This window comes from Saimiri boliviensis, chromosome 1, assembly GCF_048565385.1.
Source record: "Saimiri boliviensis isolate mSaiBol1 chromosome 1, mSaiBol1.pri, whole genome shotgun sequence".
NCBI lineage: Eukaryota > Metazoa > Chordata > Mammalia > Primates > Cebidae > Saimiri > Saimiri boliviensis.
In genome coordinates this window covers 144,972,727-144,998,422 of record NC_133449.1, presented here as the reverse complement: position 1 = coordinate 144,998,422, position 25,696 = coordinate 144,972,727, and the positions used below count along the sequence as shown (strand labels likewise).

Genomic DNA, 25,696 nt, shown 5'->3' with positions numbered 1-25,696 from the left:
AGAACTACAACCCGAATCTGTCCACTTGTCACTCTCTCCATAGCCACCATCACCCTCACCTGGACTTCTTCAGCAGCCTCCTAATTCATCTCATCCCTCTACTCTGGGCCCCCTATCATCCGTCCTCCCACAGAAGCCAGACTGGTCTTTCAAAAATATAAATCAGAAAAGTTACTCTCCTGCTCCAAACCTTCAATGTTCTCCCATTGTTTAGAATAAAAATGCACACTGTCGTCTACACCATCTGCCCGGCTGCCTGGTGGTCCACTTCTCCAGCCTCATTTTGTGCCCACCAACTCTACTCCCAGGGACCTCCTTGTCCAGCTCCTGCGTTCCTCAGCCTTCTCTCTTTCTAGGACATTTTTTCAGGCTTCTTGTCATCCAGAACTCAATTCAAATGGCATCTTCCCAGATCTATATAAGGAAAGCTGCCCTGCCCATTAAACTTTAGACATCGTCTTTTTTCTTTGTTTACTACCTGCTTTGCCTTTTCCTGACACACTAGAATGGAAGCACCCTGCAAGCAAAGTTTCCACTGTATCTCCAGTACCTGCTGAACCAGGTGCTCATACATATTTGCTGAAAGAATTAATTACCATTTGGCAGGCCAGGCGCGGTGGCTCAAGCCTGTAATCCCAGTACTTTGGGAGGCTGAGGCGGGTGGATCACGAGGTCGAGAGATCAAGACCATCTGGTCAACATAGTGAAACCCCGTCTCCAGCCGCCCGGTCTGGCCCCAGCCCAGTCCCGACCCCCGGCCTGGCCCACTCCGGCCTTACCCGGCCGAAGGGTTCCACTGGACACGCAGGCGGCCCCTGGAGCAGCACAAGCCCATGAGGGCCGCGCGCCCGGCCGCCGGTGCTGACGAGACGGAGCTCCCGGCCCCCGAGGAGGAGCAGAGGATCAATGCGGTTCAAGAATCGGTTCATGAACCATCGAGCTCCAGCCAATGGCCGCTACAAACCAACTTGCTATGAACATGCTGCTAACTGTTACACACATGCATTCCTCATTGTTCCGGCCATTGTGGGCAGTGCCCTCCTCCATCGGCTGTCTGATGACTGCTGGGAAAAGATAACAGCATGGATTTATGGGATGGGACTCTGTGCCCTGTTCATCGTTTCTACAGTATTTCACATTGTATCATGGAAAAAGAGCCACTTAAGGACAGTGGAGCATTGTTTTCACATGTGTGATAGAATGGTTATCTATTTCTTCATTGCTGCTTCTTACGCTCCATGGTTAAATCTTCGTGAACTTGGACCCCTGGCATCTCATATGCGTTGGTTTATCTGGCTCATGGCAGCTGGAGGAACCATTTATGTATTTCTCTACCATGAAAAGTATAAGGTGGTTGAGCTCTTTTTCTATCTCACAATGGGATTCTCTCCAGCCTTGGTGGTGACATCAATGAACAACACCGATGGACTTCAGGAACTTGCCTATGGGGGTTTAATTTATTGCTTGGGAGTTGTGTTCTTCAAGAGTGATGGCATCATTCCATTTGCTCATGCCATCTGGCACCTGTTTGTGGCCACGGCAGCTGCAGTGCATTACTACGCCATTTGGAAATACCTTTACCGAAGTCCTACGGACTTTATGCGGCATTTATGACCAATCTGTACTAGGTCTCCAAACCAGTATTATTTCAATTATGGCACTTGAGAGTGAGGTGAGAGCTGAACATTGCACAGGGAAAGAAAAAAAAAAAATACGATAACCGCACTGACTTTCTTTATATCTTTTGAATATAATTACTGTGAAAGTATAAAGGCTGTGCTCTGGAATTTTCCCCCTCACAGCAAATAAATATAAGGTAGTGAATTAATTATCCATTCCATTCCACTATTGTGAAGGACTCTGAATAGACTTGGCCAACTGATGTTTACAAACCAGAATTTTGTATTTTAGTTTTACAGATTTTACTACATGATTTTTCTAAATTACTATGTCAGGTTATAAAAGTCAGTGCAATAACAAAGCTTCCTTTTTAAGAAGAAAATTGTTTCTATCACTTTCCCATTCACTAGGTAAAGAATCATGAACAGAACTTACACTACTTTTTACCATGTTTCATCTTGGCATAACATGGTTCTTTTTTAAATAGAAACTTTAGTTTTTTGTAAATTTTTTAAAAAACGATTTCATTGAAACACATCTCTGCGGGTCCTCATTCATGTTGTGAATTTTTGCAGCAAGCAGTCAACATTCCACAAACGAACAAACATTATACCTCTTCTGATAGTTTTATGAAGCATGGAGAAATTGCCAATTTTTAAAACTACGGTTTTCCAAACTTTTTGCCAACCTCTTACTCTGAATTCAGTGCTGCTTTGAGACATACACTTGACCTAGCCTGTTTTACCAGTGATGGAAAAGTATTTTGATATCATTAACTTTTTCAAAAGATCCAACTTTATGCCTTTGCCACATTCTCTTCAGGGTCTCTTTCAACATTGGATGAGTATTTTGTCTGTATTTTGTATGTATTGGGACGGCCATCTGCTGAAACTCCTGAAGAGCATTATGTATTACAGTGAGCAGTTGTATTCCCTGTTTGGTGCCCAATGGTTAAGTCGTAGTCATTTAGCTTTATATTGTCAGTTTGATATTTATTTTAAATTGTGGAACTAGACACATAAATTCACATTTCTACCTTTAAAAAAAAAAAAGAAGAAACCCCGTCTCTACTAAAAATTCAAAAAATTAGCTGGGCATGGTGGGGCGTGCCTGTAATCCCAGCTACTCAGGAGGCTGAGGCAGAAGAATTGCCTGAACCCAGGAGGCGGAGGTTTCGGTGAGCCGAGATCGTGCCATTGCACTCCAGCCTGGGTAACAAGAGCGAAACTCCGTCTCAAAAAATAAAAATAAAAATAAAAATAAAAATTACCATTTGGCAATTGTATATATTTTTAAATATCCTTATTTGGCAGAATTAAAAGCTGCCAATTCTGTGTAAGTCCCCATTTTAAAAACAGGGCTATTTGTAAGCCCAGGACTATTTTAATAGATGAACTGGCTGCAAGCCCCTTACAACATAGGTGTTATAAGGAAAACAGGAGAAGAAGGGAGAAAGAGGGACAGTGGGTGGGTGGAAGGAGGGGTGAATGGTGGGTGAGTGGGTGGATGTGTGGGTAGGTGAGTGCTCAGATGGATGGAGCAGGAGTGAATGAGTGTGTGGCTAGACGGATGAATGGGTGGGTGAGTGGGTGGGTGGATGAATGGTGGATGGGTGGGTGGATGGGTGAGTGGGTGGATGAATGGGTGGATGAGTGGGTGAGTTGGTAGATGGGTGGGTGAGTGGCTGGGTGGATGAGTGGTGAATGGGTGGATGGATGGTAGATGGGTGGGTGAGAGTGGATGGGTTGGGTGAGTGGGTGAATGGGTGAGTGGATGAGCGGGTAGTGAGTGAGTAGATGAGTGAATGGGTGGCTGGCTGGGTGAGCAAGTGTAGGGTATGCTCTGGGAAGGTGTAAGTTGAGCCAGGGGAGGTGGCCACAGTTGGCTTCCCTAGGCCGCCTACCTTGCCGGGTCACCAAGGGATTACTTCGGGTCAGAAAGCCGCAGCTGTGGGTCGCCTCGCCCCTGTTTCCAGCAGCAGCGCCCCGGCTCCCACTTAGCACACAGGCAGCCCTCCCGCCGGGACCCCAGCCGTGCTCAGGGCGCCCCCCGCCGACTCGCTTGCTCAGGTGCGCTCCCGGACTAGGGCGCATGCGCGTAGGTGAGTGCCCGCCCCGCCCCCGGGCTTGGCCACCTGCCCAGGAAACTTGTGGTTGTTTCCCTCGGGTCTCTCCCGGGCGGGAACACGGAACAGGGGCATGGAAGATCCGTCCGGCGGTCGCGAGCCCCGGGCCCGACCGAGGGAGCGGGACCCGGGCCGGCACCCCAACCCGGACCGAGACCGCGCCCACGAGCGACACCGGGACCGACCCAGGGACCCGCAGAGGGAGCGAAGCGGCGACGGGAACCGGCGAGGGGACCGAGACCGCGACCGGGAGAGGGAGCGGGACCGGAACTGGGACCGGGATCGGGACAGAGACCAGGAGAGGGAGCGCGACCGGAACCGGGACCGGGACAGGGACAGGGAGAGAGACCGGGACCGAGGCCCCCGCCGGGACAGACACAGGGACGCGGGCCCTCGCGCAGGTGAACACGGAATTTGGGGAAAGCCGCGCCAAAGCTGGACGCGGGACGGAGCCCGGGGACCAACCTGGGACCCAGCCGCGCCTCCTGGGCCCGCGCCCTGGGAAGCCCCGGAGCGGCCGCCGCAGAGGAAGGGGGGCCCTGGGCGCCACGCACCCGAAAGGTGAGACGGGCTGGGGCGCCGCGACCTCCGCGCCGGGGACACCTGGGGCCCAGGCCAACCCGCGCGCTCCTGGTGTCCCCGGGTTCTCGTCCCAGGAGCGGGTCATCAGGAACAAATGCCGTTTCTCCCTTCTGCGCTCTAAGAGATTATCTGGCATGGAAGGAAAAGTTTAGGGTTCCCCCTCCTCGGGACCTGAACTCAATTAACAAAGCAGAAACTGCCCCTGTGAACAGTGGCCGGGCTGGGGGACCTGGAGAAGAGGAAGAAAGGCACCCCAGGACCGGAGAGGGAGGGGTGGGAGGCAACCGGGTGGGTGGCGTTAACCCCAGTCTCCTCCCCGGCCGGTCCCGCCTGGTCACAGGACTGCACCTTGGGGTTCAGACCCTTGTCCGGTGTTCCAGAGCTAGCCCAACCCGACTCCAAAGTCCTCTTCCCTGTGGCGGGTGGCCCAGTTGGGAAGCCCAATGAATAGTTAATCGTGTAATGAGTTACCCCTCCCAGGAATATATGCCTTCAAAAACACAGGCGGGCTGGGCACGGTGGCTCAAGCCTCTAATCCAAGCACTTGAAGAGGCCGAGGCTGGCGGATCACCTGAGGCCCAGAGTTCGAGACCAGCCTGGCCAACATGGTGAAACACCGTCTCTACTAAAAATTCAAAAATTAGCAGGGTGTGGAGGCGTGCGCCTGTAGTCCCAGCTACTCGGGAGGCTGAGGCACGAGAATCTCTTGAACCCAGGAGGTGGAAGTTGCAGTGAGCCGAGATCGCGCCACTGCATTCCAGCCTGGGCAAAAAAGCAAGACTCTGTCTCCAAAAGAAAAAAAGGACAAATGTGGGATGCTACATTTTTAACGAAAGACCTAAGTCTACCTAAAACTCCCTCACTGAAGGGTACAAGTTTGTTTTCCCTTTTGCCAGTGAGGTCTCTTTAGGCAGCGTCATTCGAGTCCCATGGTTGCTTGAGACCCCACCCTCCTAATGAACAAACTTTGCCATCTCTGCCTTGCACAGAATTCCCATAAGCCCCTTGTAAGGAGAAAGATTCAGGGTGTTCTGGAAGACTCTGAGCTAGGGGAGGGTGGGGGTGAAAGGGATGTCAGGAGGGGACGTGGTGTTTTTTCCATCCATTGAATGCGCAGATAATGTGCCCCACACGGTGAATTGTGAGCAGATGGGATATCGCCCCTGCCGGCTCCAACAGGAGACAGGTCCAGGGTGATGACTGCTTCTGGTTTTTGACACCTGGCCTCTTTGGGGAGGAGTCAGGCTCCCCTCTGCCGGGAACTTGGAGGCTGAGCCCAGTCTCTCCCTTCTCTGTCCACACAGCGGGAATACTGCTATCCTGAGTTTATTTTACATTATCTAAAACCAACTAGCATGACAAGTGGCGCGCCCAGATACAGTCAAAGCTGCGCCCAGGGAAAGGGCTGTTGTTTCCGTTACTAAAGCCCATTGTACTGCAACTGCACGACCTGGGAGAATCCAGAGCTGCATTTTTAGGTTTCTTTAAAAACCGGTGTCGGAGCTGGGCGCAATGGCTCACGCCTGTGATCTCAGCACTTTGGGAGGCCGCGGCTGGCGGATCATTTGAGGTCAGGAGTTAAAGACCAGCCTGGCCAACTTGGTGAAACCCCTGTCTCTATCAAACATAGAAAAAAATTAGCCGGGCGCGGTGGCACACACCTGTAATCCCAGCTACTTGGGAGGCTGAGGTGGGAGGACTGCTTGAACCTGGGAAGTGGAGGTTGCAGTGAGCTGAGATCGTGACACTGCACTCCAGCCTGGGTGACAAAGTGAAACTTCATCTCAAAAAAAAAAAAGAAGACTAGGGAGGGAGAGAAAAGGTGTCCCAAGCAGAAAAATAGCTTCCATAGTAACCCAGAGGCATGGGAAAGTAGTCATCTTTTGGAGGGAAGTGGGTAGTTCACTATGGCTCTGTCAGTGAGCATGAGGTGGTGAGTGTAGAGAGCTGAACAGGGGCCTCCTGTGCACACTAAACGTTTGAAAAATTTCAAACCTAAGAGACATGATGTTCTAGAAAGATTGCGGGAGCCCAGCAAGAGAATGCACACCTCCCACCCCTGCCCGGTGAATCATGGACAAAGTTCAGGATGTGCTACATAAAGGGAAGAGAGAAGGAATAGAAAATGTCAGGGCTAGCAGAGGAAGAAATGATATGATGATAGCCGGGCGCAGTGGCTCATGCCTGTAATCCCAGCACTTTGGGAAGCTGAGGCGGGCGGATCACCTGACATCGGGAGTTCAAGACCCACGTGAACAACATGGAAAACCCCCGTCTCTACTAAAAATATAGAATTAGCCAGGTGTGGTGGTGCATGCCTGTAATTCCAGCTACTCAGGAGGCTGAGGCAGGAGAATTGCTTGAACCCAGGAGTTAAGTTGAGATTGCACCACTCCACTCCAGTCTGGGCAACAAGAGCAAAACTCTGTCTCAAAAGGTAAAAAAAAGAAAGAAATGATGTGATGATGTCAAAATCCGTTGTCTGCAGCTCCCACTTGCCTGGAGAGTTATTGCTGACTCAGCACTTTCCAAAGTAACAAAGGGAGGAAGAGAATGCCTGCCTGGGCATCGGAGTCATGTGAATGCATACGGGTTTTGAAGAGGCCTGGTGCATGCTGAACTGAGTTGCACTCACAGGAATGCAGCTCACAGCAACCTAGTTAGACAGCTGCCACGGACAGACAAATTATCAAAGGTGGTGCTCAGGGGTACCAATCACAGCATCTGTAACATGGTTAGTTAGTGGAGTTGGGCCAAGTATTTGGTTGTCCCATGGGGCCACTAAACCAGAGAATTATCTGGAGTGTAAAATACTGTGACACATTCTATTTCTGTTCTGCACAGTCTTTTATGTTTGGGCCCAGCACAAGGTGTCACAAGTTCTAATCTGAAACAAGCTATTGAATGAGAGACCCCCTAACGACCGTGTATGCTTTTTGGTTATAGTGAACTCCCTTCAGGGAGATATGTGCCCTCGACCCCCAAGCCTGGACAGGAGGAGGTGGAATATTACCAGTCAGAGGCGGAAGGACTCCTGGAATGCCATAAATGCAAATACTTGTGCACTGGGAGAGGTGAGCCGTTTTGTAGACTGTTTGACCATTTACTGCCACTGGTGGTTCTGGAAAGGATGATCTGAGCTGGTGAAGCAAAAATTTAAGCAGATTCCCTTGTGTGTTCCTAGTATTTTCATTTCTGTGCCTACGTGAGGTTCTTGTTTTCAAAAAGAAAAAAAGAGGTAGGAAATAGGAAAGTCTCAAAAGTGTTGCTAGATTTCCTATGCTTCTCCTTAAACGTGCCCTGGGTGTGGAAAGCCAAGCAGCCATGTTTGCAGCTTTAGACTCCAGGTGGAAGTGCAGAGGCTTTAGGTAGAACTGGCTATGAGCTGCCAGCTGTCAAAGGAGGCATCCTCTGGTGAGGCAGCCTCTGTGTTAACACAGAGGGAAAATCACCTGGCATCAGCAGCCAAACTGCAGCACCAAATTTTGGAGATCTGACACTCAACACTTGATCAATGGCTTTTAAACTTTATTGCCTGAAGCCAGGTACTGTGGCTCTTGCCTGTAATCCCAGCACTTTGGGAGGCCCAGGTGAGAGGATCGCTTGAGCCCAGGAGTTTGAGACCAACTTGGGCAACATAGCAAATATCCCATCTCTAGCTTAAAAAAAAAAAAAAAAAAGTCCAGGCACAGTGACTCATACCTGTAATCCCAGCACTCTGGGCAGTCAAGGTAGGTGGATCACTTGAGGTCAGGGGTTTGAGACCAGCCTGCCCAACATGGTGAAACCCTGTCTCTATTAAAAATACAAAAATTAGCAGGATATGGTGGTGGATGTCTGTAATCTCAGCTACTTGGGGGGCTGAGGCAGGAGAATTGCTTGAACCCAGGAGGAGGTTGCAGTGAGCTGAGATCATGCCACTGCACTCCAACCTAGGCGATTGAGTGAGATTCCATCCCCCAAAAATTCAAAATTTAAAAAATAATATGGCCGGGCGCGGTGGCTCAAGCCTGTAATCCCAGCACTTTGGGAGGCCGAGGCGGGTGGATCACGAGGTCGAAAGATCGAGACCATCCTGGTCAACATGGTGAAACCCCGTCTCTACTAAAAATACAAAAAACTAGCTGGGCGTGGTGGTGCATGCCTGTAATCCCAGCTACTTAGGAGGCTGAGGCAGGAGAATTGCCTGAGCCCAGGAGGCGGAGGTTGCAGTGAGCCGAGATCGTGCCATTGCACTCCAGCCTGGGTAACAAGAGCGAAACTCCGTCTCAAAAAAAAAAAAAAAAAAAAAAAATGTATGTGTATATATATATATACACATAATATATTCATGAGGTTGTTAAATATATATATTTTTTACATTAAGACTGAGTTCACACACACACACAAACAAAAATGTTGTGAAACCATACTTACCCTATTATATACAAAGTACTGTGATATTTTCTATCCTGTTCATTAAAAACAAAAATCATTTTTTAAAAAAACATGCTTATTGAGGACTCGCAGTCTGAAAACACTTCCATCCTATCATGTATCCACCCCAAATGTGGCGTCACCAGCTTCCCATCCTAGCGGTCTTGGTGAAACCGGACCAGCAATGAAACTTGCCAGCAATGAAGAAAATCTGGTTTATCTGGGTGAGAGCTGATAGTTCACATGATTTGGTAAGAAATGTTTCTAGGTTTACTATGACTAAGGGAGAAAACATTCCAGCCTAAAGGAGAGAACTCAGGGAGCTCATGCCTGAAGATTTATCTCAGGACAATTCCAAAGATATTTATGATCAGAGGATTAGAGGAACTTTGAGGAAAGGGCTCTAGGCAATGCAGGTACAAGGATCATTACTCTAGTTGCAGATACGGGCACAACCTCACAGGCTGTAATTGTGTCAACAGCTCCTCAGCTTCAGAGAAGTACAGTAAGATATCCAGAGTCACATAGGTATCAAGTAAAAGAACTATAATTAAAACTTAGAGCCTGACTCTAAGGCCCCAGATGGTGACCTTCCTTCCTTTCTCAATATAAATAACAGGAATAAGCTAGAGACTAGTTAACAGGTTTCTCTGTACAGATATTTTTTCTTCTGTGGTTGATTTATGAGGAAGAGAGGGCCGGGCTTGAGGCTTCTGAGCAAAACACACCTTGATTCTGGGCTCCTGACTGTTTGGCTTTGGGCCTGGAGGTTTGGTTTCTAGGCTAAGGTAGCAAGGGATGGTTCAGCAGTTGTAAGCTAACAAATGAGGGCTTTTAAGAACTCTGGGGCCGGGCACAGTGGCTCACGCCTATAATCCCAACACTTTGGGAGGCTGAGGCGAGCAGATCACCTGAGGTCAGGCGTTCAAGACCAGCCTGGCCAACATGGTGAAACGCAGTTTCTACTAAAAATACAAAAATTAGCCAGGCATGGTGGCAGGTGCCTATATTTCCAGCTACTCAGAAGGCTGAGGCAGGAGAGTCGCTTGAACCCTGGGCGCAGAGGTTGCAGTGAGCCGAGATTGCTCCACTTCACGCCAGCCTGGGCGAAAGAGTGAGACTCCACCTCAAAAAAATAAAAAAAGAACTCTGGACTTGCAGAGCCTCATAAATATACAACAGTGTCATGTTGAGAGAAGCAGCCATTAAATACCAGGAACTTGTGTCATGCAGGAAATACATGTTCAGATAAAGGTTACCTGAAGATTTTCTTTTTCTTTTTTTTTTTTTTTAAGAGACAGGCTCCTACTCTGTTGCCCAGGCTGGAGTGCCATGGCACGATGGTAGCTCACTGCAGCCTCAGCCTCCTGGGCTCAAGGGATTCTTCTGCTTTAGCCTCCCAAAGTGCTGGGATTACAGGCATGAACCACTGCACCCTGCCTGCCTGAAGATTTTTTGAACCATCTTAGAGTAGATCCTCTGTGACTTCTTTTCCTGATTGGGGAAGTCATGTCCCTCTATAGCAAACTTGCAAAAGTGGGAGGCAACTATGGTCCTCTCTGACTTCGTAGGGTGACCTGAAGTCTGGCCTGTGGTTCACCTTTGCGAAGTTCAGGGGAACACTGAGGATTCCAGCAGAAAGAGGCCCCAAATTCACCTGCAAAGGCAGTTGGGGCTGAGGATAAACGTGTGATAAAAAGCAGGCACAGGTGTCATGCGTGCCTGTCAGGCCAGCAGGGAATCCTGTGCCTGTGTAGGTTGTGTTCGTTTACTATTTGGAGGGATAGGAAGGGGTCCGAGGTCCCCTGGTAGGAAGGTACATTTTCTAGCTCCCCCATTTGCATGTGAAGCAGCTTTTTCTGTTTTGTTCTTTCCTTCTCGCCTTAGACCCTCAGTGCTCAAATCATGATGGTTTGTATTCAGCTTCTCCAGCCCCAACTGCAATGCATCTCTTTTTCTCTTTTTTTTTTTTTTTTTTTTTTTTTTTTTTTTTTTTTGAGATGGAGTCTTACTCTGTCACCAGGCTGGAGTGCAATGGTGTGATCTCGGCTCACTTCTGCCTCCTGGGTTCAAATGATTTTCCTGCCTCAGCTTCCCAAATAGCTGGGTCTACAGGCACACGCGACCACAGCCAACTAATTTTTGTATTTTTAGTAGAGATGGGTTTCACCATGTTGGCCAGGATGATCTCAATCTCTTGACCTCGTGGTCCACCTGCCTTGGCCTCCCAAAGTGCTGGAATTAGAGGCGTAAGCCACCACGCCTGGCCTTTTTTTTTTTCTTCTTTGAGACAGGGTCTCACTCTGTCACCCAGGCTGGAGTGCAGTAGCACAATCACAGCTCACCACAGCCTCAGCTTCCCAGGTTCAGGTGATCCTCCCACCTCAGCTTCCTGAGTAGCTAGGACCACAGGCGCCCACCCCACCATACCTGGCTAATGTTAGTATTTTTTTTGTGAAGATGGGATTTCGCCATGTTGCCCAGGCTGGTCTCGAACTCCTGGCCTCAAGCAACCCACCCACCTCAGCCTTCCACAGGGCTGGGGTTACAGGTGTGAGCCACAGCACCCGGCCTGCCATGCATCTTTAAAGATTGAATCTAATTTTCTTCCAGGACAGTTAAAATTTCTGTCATCAGTAATGCCCATCTCTCACTTGAGGTTTAGGTTTCAGAGTGTTTGAGCTTGTATTTCGGTGGGATGGTTTCCTGACTAGGAACTCAAGGTTGTAGGAGTGGAGAGCGCTGTCCCTCAGCGCTGGAAGGGGAGAGAAAGACACCTGGCCCTTCCTGCCAAGGGCATCTACTCGGATCACATTGAGAAGCTCAGGAGAGAAAGTTGTATGTGGTGTTTTCCCAGTTAATACTCTCCATCCCCTCTACTTTATTTTACTTAACACCCGAATCCAGTACTCATCTGGACTGAGCGTACATTTCCAAATCACTTGGCCATGCTGTCATAGGTCAAGAAATAAAAATAAAAAGATTTCAAACCACAGTTGACCAGTAATCCTTAAGAATGTTAGTTCAACAGATCTGAATGATTTGGCCAGAGTTGGCGAAGGAATGACTTCAAATGAACTCCAGGCCCTTAGGAGAGAGAGAGGTGGGTAGTAACTCAGAGAACCAGAACTCTTCAGCAGGTAAGGAGGGCTCTGCGGTGTATAAGGAAGGCCTGGAGACACTTGGCTGTTTATGCTTAAGGATACTGCTGGCCATGTACCCAAGCGTGATTCTTTTTAGTTCTACTAAACCTGAAAGAGGAATGTGGGGCTCGGGTGGGGGCTCTAGTCCTTCCAACATTCTATTAAGAAATTCTCGGCCGGGCACGGTGGCTCAAGCCTGTAATCCCAGCACTTTGGCAGGCTGAGGTGGGTGGATCACGGGGTCAAGAGATCGAGACCATCCTGGTCAACATGGTGAAACCCTGTCTCTACTAAAAATACAAAAAAATTAGTTGGGCATGGTGGCGCGTGCCTGTAATCCCAGCTACTCAGGAGGCTGAGGCAGGAGAATTGCCTGAACCCAGGAGGCGGAGGTTGCGGTGAGCTGAGATCGCGCCGTTGCACTCCAGCCTGGGTAACAAGAGCGAAACTCTGTCTCAAAAAAAAAAAAGAAAAGGAAAGGAAATTCTCAGCTGGGTGCCGTGGTTCATGCCTATAATCCCAACACTTTGGGAGGCCGAGGCAGGTGGATCACTTGAACCCAGGAGTTCAAGACCAGCCTGGACAATGTGGAAAGACCCCAATCTCTACAAAAAATACAAAAATTAACTGGATGTGGTGGTGCACACCTATAGTCTCAGCTACTTGGGAGACTGAAGTAGGAGAATCACCTGAGCCCAGGAAGTCGAGGCTGCAGTGAGCTGTGATCCCACCATTGCACTCCAGCCTAAGCGACAAAGATCCCATTTCAAAAAACATTTAATTAAAATATCAATAAATCAAAAATTTTTTAAATTCTCCCATATGGCTAATCATTGGAAAAGCCTAATGTCCTTTACATTGACATAACTTAAACTAACGGTGGTAATCTATACATCCTTTAAAATAATGAGGTAGATTTATATTTACTGAGATAGAAAAATAGTCCCATGATATTCTTAATGAAAGAATAAGTTGCGGGTGCAGTGGCTCATGCCTGTAATCCCAACACTTTGGGAGGCCAAGGCAGGCGAGCCTAAAGGTCAGGAGTTCAAAGCCAGCCTGGCTAACATGGTGAAACCCCTTTTCTACTAAAAATGCAAAAATTAGGTGGACATGGTGGCGGGCGCCTATAGTCTCAACTACTTGGGAGGCTGAGGCAGGAGAATCACTTGAACCCAGGAGGTGGAGGTTGCAGTGAGCTGAGATCGTGCCACTGTGATCCTGGACAACAGAGTGAGACTCTGTCTCAAAAAAGAATAAGTTATACAGCAGCAGACAAAGTAGGACTGTGTTCTTATTGAGAGCAAACAACAAAAATTATGACTATATGAATAAAATTCAGGAAAAAATAAAATATTCCCAGTGATTCTTTTTTTAATTGGTTGTATTATAGGCAATTTTTGCATTGCATGTTTTCTTAAGTCTACATGTTCTTTTTTTTTCTTTGTAATAAGTATAACTTTCATAAATAAAATGGTGACATAGTGAGACCCTGTCTCTAGAAAAAGAAACAATAATGCCGTTTGCATTCTGGGGGAAAATTGTACCATGTAGAGACCGTACTTGAGAGAGCATCAATTCAGTTAGACAGTATGTAGCTGTGGTTTCATGAATAGACCAACTGGAACCAGGCATAAAATCTGGTTATCAAACGTCAGGGGGATGTTGACAGACCGATGTTGGCAGCATGTACAATTTCCAGCTCAGAAGCACCCAGCGTATATGATGTGGAGCAAAAGCCACACACAAAAAAGCACCCAGCTGTATGATTCCATTGACATGGCATTCTTGAAAGGCAGAACTAGTTTCTAATGAGAGAGGGCAGATCAGTGGTTTGTGGACAAGGAAAGAGAGGGACTGACTACAGAGCGTTACTAGGGAAATTTCTGGGCTACTGCAAATGTTCTCTGTCTTGATTGTGGTTACATGGCATATACATTTGTCAAAACTCATCAAGCTGTATGCTTAATGTGGGTCATTTTGTTGCATATAAGTTATATTTCACTAAGGTTGATTTTAAGGAAAGCAGCCAGTTTTCCTTGTCCAAGATAAAGAAGCCAAGGGTCTGGGAAGATTCCAGCTCTGAGAACTATCACAGCCCAGATACACTCTTTAGGGAACTAAAGAAAATAGCGGCCGGGCGCGGTGGCTCAAGCCTATAATCCCAGCACTTTGGGAGGCCAAGGCAGGTGGATCACGAGGTCGAGAGATCGAGACCATCCTGGTCAACATGGTGAAACCCCGTCTCTACTAAAAATACAAACAATTAGCTGGGCATGGTGGCATGTGCCTGTAATCCCAGCTACTCGGGAGGCTGAGGCAGGAGAATTGCCTGAACCCAGGAGGCGGAGGTTGCGGTGAGCCGAGATTGCGCCATTGCACTCCAGCCTGGGTAACAAGAGCGAAACTCCGTCTCAAAGAAAAAAAAAAGAAAATAGCATTAAACTTTAAGAACAGTAAAACAAATTTTTTTTAACTCAGTAGGCATTAAGCATTTAATTAACTTAATATTTCCTTTTTTTTTTTTTTTTTTTTTTTTTTTGAGACAGAGTCTCACTCTGTCACCCAGCCTGGAGTGCAGTGGCATGATCTTGGCTCACTGCAACCTCTATCTCCTGGGTTCAAGCAATTCTCCTGCCTCAGCCTTTTGAGTAGCTGGGATTACAGGCACATGCCACCATGCCTGGCTAATTTTTTGTCTTTTCAGTAGAGACAGGATTTCACTATTTTGGCCAGGCTGGTCTCAAACTCCTGACACCTCAGGTGATCTGATGGACTCGGCATCCCAAAGTGCTGGGATTATAGGCATGAACCACCTCACCTGGACAATTTTTCCTATTTCTAATATACAAACCACAGTTAACATTTTGACATATAACTTCCATGCTTTTTTTCTGAATTATTATGTTTTTTAAGCTGTGATTTTCTTCAAATTTGGAGAACTCTCCCCTTACAAATTGTAGTCACCATAAAACATATATAAAGAAGAGAGGCTGGGCACAGTGGCTCACACCTATAATCCCAGCACTTTGGAAGGCAGGCAGATCACCTGAGGTCAGGAATTCGAAATCAGTCTGGCCAACATAGTGAAACCCCGTCTCTACCAAAAATACAAAAGTTAGCTGGGCGTAGTGGCGCATGTCTGTAGTCCCAGCTATTTGGGAGGCTGAGGCAGGACAATTACTTGAATCTGGGAGGTAGAGGTTGCAGTGAGCCGAGATCACACCACTGCCCTCCAGCCTGAACGGCAGAGTGAGGCTCTGCCTCAAAAAAAAAAAAAAAAAAAAAAAAAAAAAAAAAACAATGAGATAATGACCACTGTGGTGGCTCACATCTGTAATCACAGCACCTTGGGAGGCCAGGGCAGGAGGATCACCTGAGGCCAGGAATTCCAGACCAGTCTAGGCAACATATCTACAAAAAAATACCAGTCTAGACCTATATCTACAAAAAAATACCGAAATGAGACAGGCCCCGTAGCATGTTCTTGTAGTCCCAGCTGTGTGGGAGGCTGAGACAGGACGATTGCTTAAGCCTGGGAAGTCAAGGCTGTAGAGAGCCATGATCATGCCACTGTACTCCAGCCTGGGTGACAGAGTGAGACCTTGTCTCAAAAAAAAAAAAAAAAAAAGAACAAAGAGTTAACTTGTTTCGTTTTTTGGTGGTTGTTGTTGGTTTTTGTTTTTTGAGACATAGTGTCACCTAGGCTAGAGTGCAGTGGTGCGATCTCAGCTGACTGCAACTTCCACCTCCCGGGTTCAAGCAATTCTACCTCAGCCTCCCAAGAAGCTGGGATTACAGGCACCCACCACCACACCTAATTTTTGTATTTTTTATTAAAGTTGGGTTTCACCATGTTGGCCAGGCTGGTCTTGAACTTCTAACCTCAAATGATCCACCTGCCTGGCTTTTTTTTTTTTTTTTAGAGATGGGGTTTCACTATGTTGCCCAGGTTGGTCTCAAACTCCTGGGCTCAAGCAATCCTCACACCTTGGCTTCCCAATGTGCTGGGATTACAGGCATGAACTGCCGCACCCAGCCTTGTTTAGTCTTTCTGTGGTGGGAGGTGGAATGTTCTTACCCTTCCATCCAGGGTGGCTTTGTTTCTGCTCACTGACCTTACCTCTCCCACCATCTTCCTGCCCCTCTCTCAGGGCACTCTGCTTTGCTCTTTTGAGAGTCACTCCTCTGAGTACATGTTATTCCTGGCACCATATCTGGAGACCACAGTTCCCTACTACCCTCTAGTGCTAACTGTGCTGCTTTGGCCTCGGGCCTTCCCTGGGGGCAGAAGCCTACAGTGGTCTGAGCCCTCGAGGAAGGTGAGCCTCAGGTGGAAGAGTCTCCCAGTACCAAACAGCATCACTCAAAAATGGTAACACCCTTTTTTTGCAGCCTGCTGCCAAATGCTGGAGGTTCTCCTGAACTTGCTGATCCTGGCCTGCAGCTCTGTGTCTTACAGTTCCACAGGGGGCTACACGGGCATCACCAGCCTAGGGGGCATTTACTACTACCAGTTTGGAGGGGCTTATAGTGGCTTTGATGGTGCTGATGGGGAGAAAGCCCAGCAGCTGGACGTCCAATTCTACCAGCTAAAGCTGCCCACAGTCACTGCGGCAATGGCCTGCAGTGGAGCCCTCATGACCCTCTGCTGCCTCTTCATTGCCATGGGTGTCCTGCGGGTCCCCTGTCATTGTCCGCTGTTGCTGGTGACCGAAGGCTTGTTGGACATGCTCATCGCTGCAGGGTACATCCCAGCCTTGTACTTCTACTTCCACTACCTCTCTGCTGCTTACAGCTCTCCTGTGTGTAAAGAGAGGCAGGCGCTGTACCAAAGCAAAGGCTACAGCGGCTTCAGCTGCAGTTTCCATGGGGCAGATATAGGAGCTGGAATCTTTGCTGCCCTGGGCATTGCGGTCTTTGCCCTGGGGGCTGTCCTGGCTATAAAGGGTTACCGAAAAGTCAGGAAGCTAAAGGAGAAGCCAGCAGAAATGTTTGAGTTTTAAGGGTTTCTAAAATGCTCTGCCAGATGCAAGTGATGGAAGGTAGTCTGAGCCACTGTCTTTCCCAAGAATCCTTCATTGTGGAACTTTCCAATGCTGGAAAAGCAGCAAGCCAGCTTTGATGTGGTAGGCGGAGCTTCCAGTTGCATGGAGCAGTGTTCATGGATGCAACAGACCCTGGCTTCTGGAGTCCTCTGTGAGTGAGGAACCAACCAAAATTATTCTTCAAAAAGCAAAAAAAAAAAAAAAAAAAAAAAATGGCCCAGCTTGGTGACTCATGCCTGTAATCCCAGCACTTTGGGGGGCCAAGGCACGTGAATCATTTGAGGTCAGGAGTTCAAGACCAGCCTGGCCAACATGGTGAGACCCTGTCTCTACTAAAAATACAAAAACTAGCTGGGCATGGTGGTACATGCCTGTAATCCCAGCTACTCAGGAAGCTCAGGCAGGAGAATCACTTGAACCTGGGAGTTGGAGGTTGCAGTGAGCCAAGATCGTGCCACTATGCTCCATACTGAGTGACAGAGCAAGACTCCATCTCAAAAAAAAACAATGCCAAAAAACTGGGGCCCAAGAGCCACAAAGAAAAGATGTGTGCTACAACAGAATGCACTTCTTCATTCAGTAAAGGGTGATCACCAAGAAAATTTGAGGAACGTTATCTTCAAAGTTCTCGGGCAGGGTGGCTCACACCTATAATCCCGGCACTTCAGGAGGCTGATGGAGAAGGATTGCTTGAACCCAGGAGTTCAAGTTTGCAGTGAGCTATGATTGTATCACTACCTCCAGCCTGAGCAACAGAGTGAGACCTTATTGCCAAAATACCAAAAAAAAAAGTTCATGGAGAGCCACATAGACATAAGACCACACTTCAGTTTGAATTTTTCTAAACACAGCTGTCTCAAGCAGATCAACCCACACATTTTTTCACACTGAACTCTTCGGTCCTTCCCCTTCCTTAATTCTGCAAATGGAGGGGGTGGGCACTCTTGGGGAAACTACTCCTGTTAAATTTAAGTTGGAGGTAGGCGTGGGCTGAGGAAAGAGGAATCAGATTAATTCTCTGGGTTGCAAAGAGGCTATTCTGCAGGCCCCTTCCAGTGGCCCCATAAGCTCAATAAGTGTTTTGTGCCTCTTGTCAATGTGGCATTGTATGAAGCATTAAACCCAACATCTAGAATTCAGGATCCATCCACAATAAAAGAATGTGAATTCTTTCCCAACAGAAGAGTGTTACTTTTGGCCAGACAGCTTTATGGGTTCTTATTTCTTGTTGCACATGAAGTTATGACATACGGAACATTACAGTATATTCTTGGTCCAAGTGAATAAGTTCTTTGCTTTATGTGAATCCAATAAAGAAATCAAAAGAATTTTAATTTGGAGTTGATGTTCTCTTTACAATACATTTATAATACTCCCTTAAATACAGACATTTTGTCACATTTAGAAAATGACTTTCATTGGGTTTAGAAAAGGAAATACATATATATGCTTCTGTATGGTATTGGAAAATTTCTTGAAGAATAACATCAGAAAGTATTAACAGTTTTGCTTTTGAAGAGAAGGGGATTTGTTTTCATTTGTGTGTGGCTTGACTGCACATGTATTTATTTGAGAAAAATAAAAAGTAAAAAAGTTGATTTGCTTTCCTCAGTTCTTTTCAGGACCACATTTAAAGTTCAAAGGCAGGTGTGGATATATAGGTAAGCAGATTATTAAATGATCAGCCACAAAAACAGCCTCACCCAAAAAGACTATTTTTTTTATCTTTTGAGACAGGATCTGGCTCTGTCACCCAGGCTGGAATGCAGTGGCAGGATCTCAGCTCACTGCAACCTCTGCCTCCCAGGCTCAAGCAGTCCTCCCACCTTATCCTCCAGAGTCACTGGAACTACAGGCCCATGACACTGTGCCTGGCTAATTTTTTAATTTTTGGTAGAGATGGGGTTTCACCATGTTGCCCAGGCTCATCTCAAACTCCCGGGCTCAAACGATCCAGCCACCTTAGCCTCCCAAAGTGCTGGGATTATAGGCGTGAGCCACCATGCCAGACCCAGAAAGATGTTATTTACAACAAAGATCTAATGTCTGTTTCAGGATCTCTGTTTCTCTCTACCAAACCCTCTGCTGTCTTTCCAGAGATTTGTTCCACCCCACCATAGAGATAAACTACTGCTATCTCTTAACTGTTTTCCCCTTCCCCTGCCCCGTGTGTTCTGCACTGAAAGCATGCTTGGGAATACTTGAAGCTTCTTGATATTGGTAGCTAAGCCAGGCCAATTCTGGCTGGAACCTGGGGTGATGTTCCCTGGCCATATCCTTTCAACAGATCCAATATCACTGGACCCAGCAGATCATTATTCCTGTCAATTGGAGCAGTCAGTGGGTGGTTGACAAGATCTAGATTTATTCTATTGCAGCCTAACAGGTAGATGCTGCATGGATTGTGAATCCACCCCAGAGGAAAACATCCCAGTTTTCTATATTATTAATAGAGTATTTCTGTTTCCCTTCAGGGGGTGAAATATTAACATCCATGCAGAAGGGAAAGAAAGGTGTTGGGTCCACTAATCCCCATGAATTAGAATGACGCCTGGGTCAATTCATTCGCTCTTCTGTAGGGACAGCGTAAACCAGTAGCTTACTGTGCCCAAGTGATGAGCGGGCAGTTTTAGTCTGATGTTATTTTCAGTTTTAAATTAGAGAAATGTAGCTTTTCAACTATCAGAGCCCTTGGCTGCTATGTCAATGTGGACCGCTAGAATTCGTGTGGGCCCAGCAGGAGACAGGATTAGCAAATTGAGTAGCTATTGCCTAAGTACTTTAGAGTCTCTCACTGCCCAGATTGTAAACATCATGGTATCCCCTCTAACCCAGTCAGGGGGTTGTCCTGATTTCTGGGAAATCATGCTTTTCTCAAATTTATCCCATTCTTTCTTAGGTTTCTCACTAATCCCCTTCCATTTTGGAAACATTAGTGAGTAGCATCACCATCCATTTGTATATTTTATTTTTAGAGTATTTTCACATACCTGCTTTCTTCATTGTTGTTAACTTCCCATATGACACCGACATATCACACAGTTGCTTTCATTTGAGCCTCCCCACATCCCTGTGGGTGAAGATTGGCAGGCATTAGCTCCATTTGTCAGATTGTCTGGGGCTTAGAAGGCCTGAATGGCTTGGCCAAGATGACAAGGCCATAAAAACCGGGAATTTGAACTTGGTGGTCCCACTCTCGGTTCGTTTGCTTTCCTCTTCATGCTCATCTCTGAACCCCAAGGAATGGCAGGAGAACCTCTCTCAGAAGGACACCTAAGAAGGGTTTAGGGGTCTCTGTCAGTAACAAAAGCTGACCTTGGACAAGATTTCAGTCTGTTGGCCTGTTGGCTTCCTCTGCCTCATGGCATTTGTGGGGTCCTTTCCCATCCATACAATGGAGTCAAAGGCCACTACACAAAATGTGGCTCCTCTTGTAGGATATGATTGGAAAACATCTGGAGGATATGGTAAATGAAAAAATCAAGATGCAGAACAGTGTACATGGTACACTTGAGAAAAATGCAGGAAAGGGAATGGAAGGCAGATTTAAATGTGCTTTTTATTTGCATAAAGGAACACTGGACAATTATGTTAGAAACCAATGAAAGCAGCTGGGGATAGAGAAGAGACTGGATGTGAGTGAAATTTCTCGCTTTACACCTCACGTTATTTCCATTTTTTAGAAACTTTTTTTTTTTTTTTTTGATACAGAGTCTCACTCTGTCTCCCAAGCTGGAGTGCAGTGGCATGATCTTGGCTTACTGCAACCTCCACCTCTGGGGTTCAAGCATTTCTCTTGCCTCAGTCTCCCAAGTAGCTGGAACTATCCACCACACCTTGCTAATTTTTCATTTTTAGCAGAGATGGCATTTCATCATGTTGGCCAGGCTGGTCTCAAACTCCTGACCTCAGGTGATCTGCCCGCCTCGGCCTCCCAAAGTGCTGGGATTACAGACATGAGGCCTGTGGCATGTCTCTGGCATGAGCCACTGCCTGTAATCCCAGCACTTTGGAACACTGGACAACTATTTTAGAGACCAATGAAAGTTGGGGATGGAGAAGAGACTGGATGTGAGTGAAATTCCTTAGTTTATACCTTATGTCATTTCAATTTTTTAGAAACTTTTAATTTGGAAATATAGATTTGCAAGAAGTCACAAAAACAGTGCAGAGCCGGGCGCGGTGGCTCACACCTGTAATCCCAGCACTTTGGGAGGCTGAGGCAGGTGGATCAGGAGGTCAAGAGACCGAGACCATCCTGGTCAACATGGTGAAACCCCGTCTCTACTAAAAATACAAAAAAATTAGCTGGGCATGGTGGCACGTGCCTGTAATCCCAACTACTCAGGAGGCTGAGGCAGGAGAATTGCCTGAACCCAGGAAGCGGAGGTTGCGGTGAGCTGAGATCGCGCCATTGCACTCCAGCCCAGGTAACAAGAGCAAAACTCCGTCTCAAATAAATAAATAAATAAATAAATAAAGTGCAGAGTACTCCTGTGTACCCTTAACCCACTTTTCTCCAGTGATAATCTCTTGCATAACTAGTCCAATATCAAGACCAGAAAAGTAGCAATCTACAGAGCTCATTTAGATTTCCCCCTTTTACCTGCACACATTTGTGTATGTTTGCAGTTCTAGGCAGTTTTATCTCATATGCAGATTTGTGTGAGCGGCACCGTGATGAAATCCAGAACTGTTCCCTCATCCTGGACATCCCTGTACTAACTCTTCATAGTCACGCCCATCCTCTTCCTCCTTCCCCGATCCCTACTCATTCCTATCCCCTACTGATCACCAATCTGGGCTTCTCTATAATTTTGTCCTTTTGAGACTGTTACATACATGAAATCACCAGTATGTAACTTTTTCAGACTGGTTCTCTCTTTTTTTTTGGAGATGGAGTTTCGCTCTTGTCGCCCAGGCTGGAGTGCAATGGCATGATCTCAGCTCATTGCAACCTCCGCCTCCTGGGTTCAAGCGATTCTCATGCCTCAGCCTCTTGAGTAGCTGGGATTACAGGCACCTGCCACCACACCCAGCTAATTTTTGTATTTTTAGTAGAGATGGGGTTTCACCATGTTGGCCAGGCTGGTCATGAACTACTGACCTCAGGTGATCTGTCTGCCTTGGCCTCCCAAAGTTATGGGATTACAGACATGAGCCACCGTGCCCAGCCGAGACTGGTTCTTTTGTACACATCATAATTCCCTTGAGATCCATTCAAGTTGTTGCATCTATCAAGAGTTTTGTTTTTTATTTATTTTTTGAGACAGAGTCTCATTTTTGTCACCCAGACTGGCATGCAGTGGCACTATCTCGGCTCACTGCAACCTTTGCCTCCTGGGTTCAAGCAATTCTGCCTCATCCTCTGGAATAACTGGAGCTACAGGCACATGCTGCCACACCCAGCTAATTTTTGTATTTTTAGTAGAGATGGGGTTTCACCATGTTGGCCAGGCTGGTCTCTAACTCCTGACCTCATGTGATCTGCCCCCGTTGGCCTCTCAAAGTGCTGGGATTACAGGCATGAGCCACAACACCCAGCCTAAGAAGTTCATTCCTTTTTATCACTGAGTAGGGTAGTCCATGGTATGGGTGTACCAGTGTGTGTAACCAGTCACCAACTGAAGGACGCTGGGGTTGTTTCCAAGATTTGGCTATTATAAATAAAGCTACAATGAATATGTCCATGTTTTTGTGTGGACATAAGTTTTCATTTCTTTCAGATAAATCAGGGTCACATGGTAAGTTCATGATTCGTTTTTTAAGAAACTGCCCCCAATTTTTTCAGAGTGGTGCTTTGATTTTTCAAACATAGATTGAACCCAAAACAAAAACTAAAAGCAAATTAAGATTATTGACATTGAGGCTGGGTGCGATGGCTTATGCCTATAATCCCAGCATATTGGGAGGCTAAGGCAGGCTGGAGGTCAGGATCACTTGAGGTCAGGAGTTTGAGACCATCTTGGCCAACATGGTGAAACCTCATCTCTACTAAAAATACATAAAGTAGCCAGGGGTGGTGGCATGTGCCTGTAGTTCCAGCTACTCAGGAGGCTGAGGCAGAAGAATCTCTTGAAGCCAAGAGGCAGAGGTTGCAGCGAGCCAAGATCGCACCACTGTACTCCAGCCTGAGCAACAGAGTGACACTCTATCTCAAAAAATAAAAAAAAAATTAAAAAAAAATAAAGGTGATATTGAATCGACCACATCCTTAAAATGAAGTATGTCTCTGGCTTGGCCTCAGTAGATGGTATCAGTGTTAAAGCCCAAATCTCTCTTCTCCTAGGTGTGGTGCAGATAGTGGAGGTGGTCTTGAATGGGATGGTTCTCATATGCATCGTGGCCTCCTACTTTGTCCTTGCCGGATTCAGTGCCAGCATTTCCAGCGGTGGTGGCTTTGGAAACAACTACTACTCACCGTTCGAGGGCACTGAGCTGGAACAAGTTCGGCAGCTGGACCAGAAGTACACGGTCCTCCGGGCACCCCTGATATATGGTGGCGTGGCTGTTTCTCTGGGGCTGGGGGTCCTCACCATGGGTGTTTTACTCCAAGGGGCTAAAAGTCTGACAGTGTTGCCAGGGAGGTGGCTCCTCACGGAGGCCGCCTTCAGCCTCCTAGCGGCAGTGGGCTACTGTTTAGGCATTGGTGTTTACCTCCACATAGCTCTGCAGATCAATAGCACTGACACTTGCAAAACAAGAGAGAGGCTGTATGCCCGCAGGGGTCTCACCTGGATGAACTGCCAGCTGGCAGGCACCGACGGAGCAGCAGCCACCTTTGCTTGCCTTCTGGTGATCATGTACGGCGCCAGCGTGGTGCTGGCCCTGCGGAGCTACCGAGAACAGAAGCACTACAAAGGCAGCCAAGAACAGCCCAGAAGTTACCGTAATGCACCAGAATATCTGTGGTCTGGAACACTCTGAGATCTTCCAGAACCTAAATGTGAACCCACCATGGTTGCTCCATTGTTTCTCTCAAAAAGACATGTCTTTTAAAACCGCACATTAGACAACTATGGTTTTCACACACTTGACTTTATACATGCTCCCTTTGGACCTAGGCAAAGTTAAATAATTGAGGCCAGGCATGGTGGCTAGTCTGTAATTCCAGCACTTTGGGAGGCGAAGGTGGGCAGATCACCTGAGGTCAGGAGTTTGAGACCAGGTTGGCCAACATGGTGAAATCCTGTCTCTACTAAAAATACAAACATTAGCTGGGCATGGTGGTGGGCACCTGTAATCCCAGCTACTCTGGAGACTGAGGCAGGAGAATCAATTGAACCCGGGAGGCAGAGGTTGCAGCTAGCCGAGACCGTGCTATTGGACTCCAGCCTGAGAAGAATGAAACTCCATCTCAAAAAAAAAAAAAAAAAAAAAAAAATCCAAAAAATCAGCTGGGCTTGGTGGTGAAGACCTGTAATCCCAACTACTCAGGAGGCTAAGCCACAAGAATCACTTGAACCCAAGAGGCAGAGGTTGCAGTGAGCAACGTCCACTCCACATCATTGCACTCCAGCCTGAGCAACAGACCGAGGCACTGTCTCAAAAACAACAACAAAAAGATAGGACGGTCAATTTTCTTAGACTATGAAGGCTTTTTCATTTCTGCATTCCCTGACAGTACTCCGTAGAGTAGGCCTTCAAAGGTAGACAGTAACCTTATTACCTTGAACTGTTCCCATAATGTAACAGATCACTAACACTGAATCTTAAAAATAAAGTTCTTTCAGTAATTTTAATCTTACATATTTTATACCTATTTACCGAGACCAGCTTGGCCGTACAGACCCCTACCCAGGCGGCGCTGAAGGCATTAAGAAGCAGATACCCAGATAGGACAGCAAAGTGGGACTACCTGGCGGTCAGCAGGCTTCCAAGTTGAGAGCCTCGGGGGCTGACAGCATCCTGGGCTGAGGCATTCTCTCTGAACAGATGATTATTATGAACAAACAGGTGTTCTGTGTTTTCTCATAGAACCAAGATAAACTAGATAGTCAGCTGGTGCCGGCTTACCACTGATCAAGGACAAACCAGAAAGTATTCTCCACGAGGGAGCCATGGGGGCAGGGTCATGTATCCCGTGCTTAAAGAATTGTTTTAACCGGTGGATAATATACATATACTGCTTTGCTACTTTAGAATGCCCCAAGCAGTTTTCCACTTGGGGCAGGGGTGGCTAGGTTTTCCTTGCCATCATTCTTCCCAGCAAACAATATAATTTTATACACTCGGCATTTCTCAACACCATTCTTATACGTTACAGCTAGTCTCAAATGTATCATTTCAAATCAGATGCAACTGGAAATAAACATTCTTCTTATGGTCTTTTTTCTAATTGTCCTCTTGCTTTTTAATCCCTAATTCTTACGAAACTTGTCCAGGACAAAGGATCAAAACAAAGCCTCCTACCTAAGTGGAAAAGATCTAGATTATACTTTTACAAAAATAAAGCTTGGAAAATAAAACTGGAAATCTACATTGCTAGGTTAAAAGTTGTGGTGCTACAGAAAAATGCCTCCACTCCATCACACTTAGCCCAAGGAAGTGGCTAGAGTCTCACACAATTTTCACTGAGTGGTAGATGAGAAGTATAACCGCAGCCAGAATCAAGTGACACACTCTCCACCTACCCTCCAGAGAAATACCACCAAGCTCAGCCACTATTCTCACCTAGCATGTATTCCCTGAAATAGGTCCCTATTAGATCCTTGCCCATGTCTGGGTCCTGTGGTTCAGAAAATGGAAACTTTGGTCTGACC

General features: G+C 46.9%; 1 protein-coding gene and 1 pseudogene across 3 annotated transcripts; both read left to right on the top strand.

Annotated features, from left to right (window-relative positions):
• Window positions 1-723: 723 nt before the first annotated feature.
• On the top strand, window positions 724-2,660 carry LOC101028135 (monocyte to macrophage differentiation factor pseudogene; annotated as a pseudogene). Its single transcript, XR_012519248.1, has one exon. The product of XR_012519248.1 is annotated as a monocyte to macrophage differentiation factor pseudogene (transcript).
• Window positions 2,661-3,762: 1,102 nt separating this feature from the next.
• MARVELD3 (MARVEL domain containing 3) lies at window positions 3,763-24,676 on the top strand. 2 transcript variants are annotated; one of them, XM_003939945.3, is made up of 3 exons: window positions 3,763-4,306; window positions 7,274-7,401; window positions 23,224-24,676. In XM_003939945.3, exons 1-3 carry the CDS (start codon window positions 3,819-3,821, stop codon window positions 23,859-23,861), a joined length of 1,254 nt encoding a protein of 417 aa, XP_003939994.1. In that variant the 5' UTR covers window positions 3,763-3,818; the 3' UTR covers window positions 23,862-24,676. The 2 variants fall into 2 exon arrangements, with proteins under 2 accessions (XP_003939994.1, XP_003939993.1); XM_003939944.4 differs by lacking the exon at window positions 23,224-24,676 and adding an exon at window positions 16,282-18,262.
• Window positions 24,677-25,696: the final 1,020 nt, after the last annotated feature.

Excerpts from the sequence above, each read along its gene's own strand:
- MARVELD3 (XM_003939945.3), top strand. The coding sequence starts at position 3,819 with ATGGAAGATCCGTCCGGCGGTCGCGAGCCCCGGGCCCGACCGAGGGAG. Across the intron at positions 4,307-7,273 it reads GGGCGCCACGCACCCGAAAG|TGAACTCCCTTCAGGGAGAT; the intron begins GTGAGACGGGCT and ends TTTTGGTTATAG. Across the intron at positions 7,402-23,223 it reads ATACTTGTGCACTGGGAGAG|GTGTGGTGCAGATAGTGGAG; the intron begins GTGAGCCGTTTT and ends CTCTTCTCCTAG.